General features: G+C 33.7%; 1 protein-coding gene across 1 annotated transcript; it reads left to right on the top strand.

The window, feature by feature from the left end:
• Positions 1-153: 153 nt before the first annotated feature.
• LOC132732190 (putative lipid scramblase CLPTM1) lies at positions 154-8,510 on the top strand (the record flags this gene model as incomplete). The annotated part of the gene is given in 9 exon segments (XM_060718574.1): positions 154-272; positions 1,323-1,526; positions 5,307-5,462; positions 5,814-5,931; positions 6,374-6,459; positions 6,930-7,047; positions 7,408-7,510; positions 8,004-8,145; positions 8,417-8,510. Coding segments are annotated over 9 exon segments (1,105 nt in total), but the record flags the coding sequence as incomplete, so codon positions are not given.
• Between the last annotated feature and the right edge of the window lie 2,147 nt (positions 8,511-10,657).

Below are 10,657 nucleotides of genomic sequence, written 5' to 3'. Positions count from 1 at the left end.
TGCGTTGAAGTCTCTAATCGAAGAGAGAATTAAATCAATTAAGAATCAATAAAATATATATAAAATATGACATACATTGTAATTCTAAAATATTTTTTCTTTCTTTCTTTCCACTCTTTGACAAATAAATTAAATGCATTTCTTAATATTTTTGTTTCGTAAAAAGTAGAGATTAATATAGAAAAATCATGGCCGACAACAGTGGGGCGACTAATGTAGTACAAACTGCGAACGGTAATGCTGCCGCAACTACCGGTGATGGTACCCAACAAGTGAGTTAAATCAATTAAGGAGATCAAAAATCATCAACATTTCATCGCAGTACAAACATCGTCCCACTGTATGACGTATACTCGCGTTAAATAAATTCATTAAAATCATGAAAATCACGTGTGCACAAAATTATTTTGTAGTCTAATTTTATTGATATTTTTTACGAGTGTTGGACCAAAAGCCCCCTCCCCCGGACAAAGCCCCCCATCTTAAAATGATATGGTGGACAAAAGACCCCTCCCCCCTCATGAAATGTACACATTGGACGAAAGCCCCCCCCCCTTTAAAAATACAGGTAGAACAAAAGCCCCCCACCCATCAAGATCAAACTGGTTGGGCAAAAGCCAATTTAAGGCTTATAGACCATACTGACCACTATCTTTTTCATGCGCAGGTGCTCATATTCATCAAGGTTCACACTATGATTATCTAAATAAAAATGAAAATAATTTGTTTATGATGTTAATTTATTATTTACATATTGAAGTGATAACAAAGTATATGAAACAATGCATGCATGTGATACTAAAGTCATAGCTTTTCATATCACTTATTCCTCTCATATAACATATCCTTTTTTCAGTTTCTTAGGTGTAATTTTCTGGCCCTTCAATCGAAAATTTATTTCCCCAGGCTTTTAATTTGCTGAACAGAACCACATAAAAAATCAACAGACTGGAACCCAGGCTATCCTCAACAGTGCTCAAGTGATGAGAGCATTAATTTTAATATGAGGCTGTACAGCAGAATGGATAACCTATAAGACTAGTTATCTTAACTTATCTATAGAGAATACTGAATATATAAATAGATTAAATACAAATCCTATCGGGGGCAAGTCATTGTTTTCTTAAGCAAGGAAATTTATGGTTACTGCTACGACTTAGTACTTGTTGGTTCTAGAGTGCATCTATAAACTTACAGTTCCTACACAGTGAAACTGAAATACATTCTGTATAAACTATTATAATATATTTTATGCATTCATTGCATAAATTTGTATATATAATTATGTAAATCTTATAAATTTGTAATGTTTATTTATTTAGGGTCAGCAACAGCAGCAACCACAGCAGGGATTTTTTGGCATACTTAAAGGTCTTGTGATTAGAATGGCTATTATATACATGATCAGTAGCTTCTTCCGTCGTGGTAGCACACCAGCAACACCTGCAACTACTGATGGGACATCACCTCAGGCTCAGGGATCATACATCTATACTACCAATTTGTTTGAAAAAGGCACATTCATGGTACAAAAGATTTTTGTTTTATCCAGCATATTTTTACATATGATTATGTTGCAAGACAGACCTTGGACTGCTAGAATAGAACAGAAAAGAAATATTTCTTTAATTCAAAACTTAAAGAGACACTACTGAAGAAATTTGGCATGATAAGACTGGAAATATTTTTTCAGGATTTGTTAACCATTTGTTATTTTTATATCTTGATCAATAACTTTTATGCAAATTTTCACATCATTCTGTAAGCCCATTTTTTTTCCAGAATATCATTTTTATTGTGCAAAGATTGGTTACTCAAAAAAACTCAAATTTTCGTTTAAACATATTTTATTGCATTAAATACATATTATACATATAATGAGTATATATCAAAATTCAAATGGGTTGGGCAACAAGTTTGTACAACATTAGATTAAGCCCTTCCCAGTCAAAAACTCAAATATGACTAAGAATCCCACAAAAAAATTTGTTTAATGATATTCGGTCTAATTTTGAGAATATTTATTTATTAATTATTATCCTTGCAAAATTTTCCATTTTAGGTGCTTCACTTGATCTACGTTATCATTTCAAATTAATTCTTTTTAGGCTTGACCTTAGTGGAGCTATACTTAATGAGGCAGCTGTCTGTAGTAATACCAGTAAATAACAGAGACTTACTTATCCAGGTTTTTACGGGACACAGAATTCTGCGTCCCTATACGCATAAATTTTGACGTGTATGCATATAAGTTATCCACTTGCGTCCAAGTGTACGCACAAAAATAATCCTAGACAATAGATATTATTGTTTCTGACCTGATATGATTTTATCTCTTCTCGAAGCTCGCAAAATACAGTTAAAATCTAATACAGCGAGCAGAAAATGCTCGCATTTGTTCATTTCTGAAGTTAACATAATTGAAATCTACTGTGCATGCTATTGGCAAGTGCCTGCTGCAAAAACTGATGATGCAAGCTACAGTAAATGATGATGTTTACTGTAAAATCTATTTTAGGTGGCTGTTTTTGGTTTTTCTTTGGCTATATTTAGACAGACTATTTACAATAGGCAATTACTATTGGTTAGCGTATCCAATGTCAATCTACTGGTTTGGCGAATGAATTTTGTATAATAAAAAAGGCTGTGGTTTTTGCAAACTTATTTTTAAAGTTTTAAAGAAATTAAGTCAAATTTATCGTTGGTGTAATAAATATAATGGTTTCGGCAAACTTAATTTATGAGGAGGTGCAAAAGCGGTTTCGTAGGCCTTGTGTTTACATATGATATTTTTTAAAAACGCAACATATTTGTGTGTTTACTAGCACAGCTAAAATATTTACAGTTAGGCCATCCTTAAAAAAATGTTTGTTTGCAGTAACCCGACCCAGAATTTTCAAGCTGGGTAGGTAGGTCGATTTTTATGCTCCCCGAAAAATTTCGGGGGAGCATATAGTCGGCGCCTTGTCCGTCCGTCCGTCCGTCTGTCCGTCCCTCCGTCTGTCCGTCCGTTTTCTTGTCCGGAGCATAACTTGAAAACCCTTGGAGATAATTTAATTAAACTTCATACAGTGGTAGAGGGCATTGAGGGGGAGTGCAGTGTCAAAGAACCATAACTCTATTCTGCCCGGTTTTTTGAATTATCTCCCCTTATAGAAAAATCTTGTCCGGGGCATAACTCTAAAACTATAAGAGATATCAACATGAAACTTTGTAGGTGAATAGATCTCAGTGGGTAGATGTGCAGTACATAAGAACAATAACTCTTTTTGTCCTAATTTTGGAGTTATGCCCTTTGTTAATTTCAACACTTTGAACTTTGTCCGGAACATAACTCTAAAACTATAAGAGATATCAAGATGAAACATTGTAGGTAGATAGATCTCATTGAGTAGATGTGCAGTGCAAAAGAATCATAACTCTGTAAAGCCTCATTTTTTAATCATCTCCCCTTATAGAAAAATCTTGTCCGGGGCATAACTCTAAAATTATAAGAGATATCAACATGAAACTTTGTAGGTGAATAGATCTCAGTGGAAAGATGTGCAGTGCATAAGAACAATAACTCTTTTTGTCCTAATTTTGGAGTTATTGCCCTTTGTTAATTTCAACACTTTGAACTTTGTCCGGAACATAACTCTAAAACTATAAGAGATATCAAGATGAAACAGTGTAGGTAGATAGATCTCATTGAGTAGAAGTGCAGTGCAAAAGAACCATAACTCTGTTAAGCCTCATTTTTTAATCATCTCCCCTTATAGAAAAATCTTGTCCGGGGCATAACTCTAAATCTATTAGAGATATCAACATGAAACTTTGTAGGTGAATAGATCTCAATGGGTAGATGTGCAGTGCATAAGAACAATAACTCTTTTTGTCCTAATTTTGGAGTTATTGTCCTTTGTTAATTTTAACACTAAACATTGTCCGGAACATAACTCTAAAATTATAAGAGATATCAAGATGAAACATTGTAGGTAGATAGATCTCATTGAGTAGAAGTGCAGTGCAAAAAAAAAACATAACTCTGTTAAGCCTCATTTTTGAATTATCTCCCCTTTTAGAAAAATCTTGTACTGGACATAGCTGTAAAACTATAAGAGATATCAACATGAAACTTTGTAGGTAGATGTATCTCAATGGGTAGATGTGCAGTGCATGAGAATCATAACTCTGCCTTGCCTAATTCTGGAGTTATTGCCATTTGTTTATTTTTACTTTTTGAAGTTGTCCGGAACATAACTCGGAAACCATAAGAGATATAAACAAGAAACTTTGTAAGTTGATAGATAACAGTGATTAGAAGTGCAGTGCAAAGAACAGTAACTCTGCCTTTCCTAATTTTGTAATTATTGCACTTTGAACTTTTTCCAGGGACATAACTCAGAAAACTACAAGAGGTGTACTTTCCTGTGTCCAAAACCTATTCGGGGAGCATCACCCGGCTCAAACCGGGCTCTTGTTTTTTTTTTTTTATTGAACTGTACTTCCAAATAAACATTGAATTTCAAAATGCTGGACAATATATGCTTTGTTTATCTGGTAACAATTAATAAATTGATAACTGAATTCTAATTTAATAAGACCTACATTTTATTTCTTCTATTAACCTTTTAAAGAACGAAAACAAAGCACAAGGCATAATTTTCTGATTAAAAAAAAAAAAGAATTTTTATCCTGACCATGAAAAAAAATTTGAGTAGGGGCAAATTTTGTGAGTCGGTCGCGTTACTGCAAACGAACATTTTTTTAAGGATGGCCTTACTGATCAGAACAGTTTTCAGTCTTGTTAGTGTAATCACCTTATCAATCACAAAATATGCTACTAAATAAAGCATGATATTCCAGCCACTCAAAGACTATATTTAAGCCTGTGAAATAGCACATGATATTATTGTAAAGGGCTATAATAAAAACCAAACTTATTTAAAAGTGATAACAGATATTAAAATCATGTGTTACTTATGAAAACAGTACAATATACATGCATATTTCTTACAGGGTAAATAAATGATTTTGAGCAAAATTGAGTGGTCTTCATAGTCTTATTCAGTGAATATAATTTTGGACCCCTAAAATATAGGCCTGGACCCCTACATTTCTAGGCTGTGCATCCACTGGACCCCTAAAATATCAAAGAGATGTAAAACCCTGCTCAACACTGATATACTTAACACTGATATGACTCCATGTAAATTATACATAAATTTTTCGCTTTGTTTGTGTTTGGTTTAGATAAAACCATGTGCAATTACAAGTATTCTAAGGTGTTTTTTCATTCACTGCATCATGTTATGTTATTTCAGGATATGTATGTGTATGTGTCTGAGAATGAAGAAATGAAAGATTTTGATGAATCTGAACTATTCTGGGCAAAAAAGGGATTAATTTATGGTGACTGGGAGTCAGGACCAAACAAAGATGGTACACATGAATTCTCTGGAAGTATACCAGCATCTAAGGTAATCATTTGAATTAGTATACAGTATACTGTATATAAAGATATGGTATTGATGATATGTAATTATTTATTTGCAAGTTTTGCCGTTAAGGCTCTTGGATGTGTGTTTATATTCAAGCATTGTCTGCATAGCAAAGGGTGAACATGGCAAAGTTATATAATCTATTATGTCTTTTTGATCCCAATATTAACATCTAAATATATTTTTTCTAATCTGCTGGTATTGGCTGGTGAAATTCTTTTAAATCATAAATCATAATTTGGAAATAATGAGTGATGATTCATTGCAACAGGAAAATTTTCATACCAAGCTTGAGAAACTGGAAAGTTGAAGTATAATTTATGATTTCAGGCTGTACAGAATAATGGTTCAATATACATTCACGTGTATGTTGTAAAGGAAGGTAATTCACCTGACCCTAAAATGAAGGAGCGTTACAGCAAGCGAGACATTGTATACCGTTCAATGCGTAAGTGAACATTATTTTTATAGAAAATCTCCATTCACATGAGTGGAAGGATTATTCCTCAATTTTGGACTTTTAAACACTCAGAAGCATCTTTTTCTGTATAAAATTATAAACAAAGTAGCTAGATACATGTACATGACGTACCATCTTTGGGATTCTTCAAATACTTTACTTCAACTCATTGTTGTTTAACAAAGTATACAGTTACTCTTAAGGGAATTTATACATACAAAGAATTTTTTTTTTCAAGTCTAAAGGAAAGTAAGTTTGTATTATTATATAAGTAGAATTCTATAGATTTGTTCATTGAGTATAAATAAAGTTTTCTTATTAGATATATAATATTTTATACTTTTTCATTAAAGTTTCTGATAAAAGAGCTTCTAAATGTGAAAATATTCAGATTCAGTATATTAATTGTAGTATTTGATTGATTTAATAGAATTGAATAAGTTCAAGAAAAGGCGATTTCTGGAGACAAAGAATTTACTGACAGGAGAAACAGAAGTTCATCCAGATTTAATCAAGGTAATGTCTCGTTATATCTGCCAGACTAAGATCGTGTTCCAGTGCACAGGCTATAAATATGCCATGTGTAAAGCACTTTATACAAGCTAAACTGTCTGTTCACATTTTTAATTAGTCAGATTTGAACATATATGTAGCATTTGATAGGTAACTAGGAGTGGATTGAGGGTAATAATTAATGCTGCTATATACATAGTTTAAAATTCCTGTGTGGCAAATTGACTCTTGTGCTGATTTTATAATGGGTCAAATGTGTGCATTTTTTTATTTTCACCAGTCAAAACCTGAATACCCATGTCAATCGAGAGCCCAGCTTTAATAAAAAAAAATCCAGATTTTTTTTCATCAGGAATTCCATTGGTGAAAGAATAATATCCTAATGTTTCATTGGTACATATGTATTGATTATTAAAGAGCATCTTAACTTTTACCCTAGGCCTGTCAATATTTTACATGTATTTGTATTTCAGAAACCAAACTCTTCAGAGTTTGAGATATTGTCTCACTGGCATCCAAATTTAACCATCAACTTTTTGGATGATCATACATCATGGGTTAAAGGTCATATACCAGCTCCCTTGGATGAATGTAAGTTTATTAATTTGACTGTAAGCAAAGTATTTAAAGTTTGGCTATTCTGAAAATTTACCTGTTTTATTATTAAGAAAACTGATGAATCTGATCTGATCTATTTTGAGGGTATGATTATAGCACTATTTATTTGTATAAGTCTATCTTGATGACTTTAATATTGAGTTCAAATAAATATTGAAATTCAATATATATGTATTTACAGTACTTGAAATAACAGTGAGCATTATATTCTGCCAAATGCATGTGTTTTTATTGTGTAAATACATGTATTTCTTCTGTGAACGTTTTTTCTTGTTCTCTTAAAATGTGTCGGTTATTATGTACATGGGTATAATTCACCTGTAATTATTATAGATGTAGAGTTTGTGCCAGGACATGCCAAGTATAGACCAGTTCTCTACTTCAATGACTACTGGAACCTCAACAGTGAATATCAGCCCATCAATGATACTATACAGTAAGATTTTTATATCTTCATCTCTTAGATCATTTATTGAGCTCAAATGAACAAGGATTGATTTTATTATTACAAACTCTGTCATAGGCATGTTATAACATCGGAAATGTTAAGCTAGTGTACATTGAATTATGTTATTTTGTATGATAATGACAAAAGGCTTTGCTTGAGTTGGTTGCTAATGTTGAGATGGTTCTTAGAAATGTATATACAGGGTGTTCATTTGACCCGAGACCTCGGGTTCTGACTGGTTAAAATTCTGAATGCACTTGTTTGACTTTTCATTATGAAATGTGTTTTATCCATGTGGTTGCTAAATAAACTATAAATTTAGATCAGTGATACTCAAAATATACTGACCCTTGAATATTTGGGTTTAATCCTTAAAAATTTTGTGTGGCTTTGACTTGAGTTCCAGAGTCTGCCAAACACTCTGTATCTACATATAGATCAGCTGTTGTTTCCTAGTATTACATGGTGTTATATTTGACAGGATGTTAAACTTTACCTTAACCTACACACCAATAAGTCTGTGGCGCTGGCAGATGTACGCAGCTCAGGGCATGAGGAATAAGTGGACCAATATGCTGGGAGGCGGTGTTGGCGAGGAGGACCAGGACCAAGATTCTCTAAAGGTACACAGTGATTTCTGACAAGATTCCTCTGTCATACTATGAGTGGCAACTACACTAGGGGTGTAGGTCCTTACAATATAGTAGAAGTATTAGTGTTTTATCAAAGAGGAAATGGGTGATTTTGAGACAACAGTTTTATTTTACAGTTTCATGCAGAAATTGTACATAAAATATCATTTCATTTTGTTCCTTTAAGTTAATATGTGATTTATATCTAACTAAGAATATATCATATATTTTGTTGTATAACCTTATTGCTATTTTTTTTCAGACAGCATTTTTGGAGACTAACCCGTATTTGTTGGCTCTCACTATAATAGTTTCCATCGTACATAGTGTGTTTGAGTTCTTGGCATTTAAAAATGGTAAGATCTAGCTACATGTAGTTTAAATGTTTCTTGACACTATTGAAATTATTTTACCTAATATAGCTATTTTTAGCTCACCTGTCACAAAGTGACAGGGTGAGCTTTTGTGATCGCTTTTCGTCCGGCGTCCGTCCGTCTTCCGTCCGTAAACTTTTACTTTAAATGACATCTCCTCATAAACCACTAAGCCAATTTCATCCAAACTTCACAGGAATGTTCCTTTGGTGGTCACCTTTAAAAATTGTTCAAAGAATTTAATTCCATGCAAAACTCTGGTTGCCATGGCAACCGAAAGAAAAAACTTGAAATATCTTCTTTTAAAAAACCATAAGAGCTAGAGCTTAGATATTTGGCATGAAACATCTTTTAGTGAGTGTCTACCAAGTTTGTTCAAATAAAAGCCCTTTGGTCAAAATTGGCCCCGCCCCGGGGGTCATTGATTTTCCCTATATGCATATAGTAAAAACTTAAAAAATCTTCTTTTAAAGAACCCAAAGAGCTAGAGCTAAGATATTTAGCATGAAACATGTTCTAATGGTTGTCTACCAAGTTTGTTCAAATAAAAGCCTTGGGGTGAAAATTGGCCCCGCCCCGGGGGTCATTGATTTTCCCTATATGCATATAGTAAAAACTTAAAAATCTTCTTTTAAAGAACCCAAAGAGCTAGAGCTAAGATATTTAGCATGAAACATCATCTAGTGAGTGTCTACCAAGTTTGTTCAAATAAAAGCCCAGGGGTCAAAATTGGCCCCACCCCGGGGGGTCATTGATTTTCCCTATATGCATATAGTAAAAACTTAAAAAATCTTCTTTTAAAGAACCCAAAGAGCTAGAGCTAAGATATTTAGCATGAAACATGTTCTAATTGGTGTCTACCAAGTTTGTTCAAATAAAAGCCCTGGGGTCAAAATTGGCCCCGCCCCGGGGGTCATTGATTTTCCCTATATGCATATAGTAAAAACTTAAAAAACCTTCTTTTAAAGAACTCAAAGAGCTAGAGCTTAGATATTTGGCATGAAACATCTTTTAGTGAGTGTCTACCAAGTTTGTTCAAATAAAAGCCCTTTGGTCAAAATTGGCCCCGCCCCGGGGGTCGTTAATTTTCCCTATATGCATATAGTAAAAACTTAAAAAATCTTCTTTTAAAGAACCCAAAGAGCTAGAGCTAAGATATTTAGCATGAAACATCTTCTAATGGGTGTCTACCAAGTTTGTTCAAATAAAAGCCCTGGGGTGAAAATTGGCCCCGCCCCGGGGGGTCATTGATTTTCCCTATATGCATATAGTAAAAACTTGAAAAATCTTCTTTTAAAGGACTCAAACAGCTAGAGCTTAGATATTTGGCATGAAACATCTTCTAGTGTGTGTCTACCAAGTTTGTTCAAATAAAAGCCCTGGGGTCAAAATTGGCCCCGCCCCGGGGGGTCATTGATTTTCCCTATATACATATAGTAAAAACTTGAAAAATCTTCTTTAAAGAACCCAAAGAGCTAGAGCTAAGATATTTAGCATGAAAACATCTTCTAATGGGTGTCTACCAAGTTTGTTCAAATAAAAGCCCTGGGTGAAAATTGGCCCCGCCCCGGGGGGGTCATTGATTTTCCCTATATGCATATAGTAAAAACTTAAAAAATCTTCTTTTAAAGAACTCAAAGAGCTATGGCTAAGATATTGAGCATCAAACATGTTCTAATAGGTGTCTACCAAGTTTGTTCAAATACAAGCCCAGGGGTGAAAATTGGTTTTCTTTATATGTGTTTAGCAAAAACTTTAAATCTTCTTTGAAAAAACCCAAATAGCTAGAGTTTAGATATTAAGCATGAAACATCTTCTAGTAAGTGTCTACAAAGTTTGTTCAAATAAAAGCCCTGGGGTCAAAACTGGCCCGGCCCCAGGGGTGTCATTGTTTTTAACTATATGTGTATAGTAAAAACTAAAAAAAATCTTCTTTTAAAAAGCCCAATGAGCTAGAACTTAAATGTTTAGCATGAAACATCTTCTTATGGGTGTCTACCATGTTTGTGCAAATAAAAGCCCTTGGGTTAAATTGGCTCTGCAACGTTGGGGGAGTGGGGGTTGGGGGGGCCTATATACAGGTGAGCGACCTCAGGGCCATCATGGCCCTCTTGTTGTAATGATAAAAT

Source organism: Ruditapes philippinarum, unplaced genomic scaffold (genome assembly GCF_026571515.1).
Source record: "Ruditapes philippinarum isolate M1 unplaced genomic scaffold, ASM2657151v2 ctg3496_1_1_1_1, whole genome shotgun sequence".
NCBI classification, from domain to species: Eukaryota; Metazoa; Mollusca; class Bivalvia; order Venerida; family Veneridae; genus Ruditapes; species Ruditapes philippinarum.
Note: the sequence above shows the minus strand (reverse complement) of the source record. Positions and strands in the feature narration are given on the sequence as shown.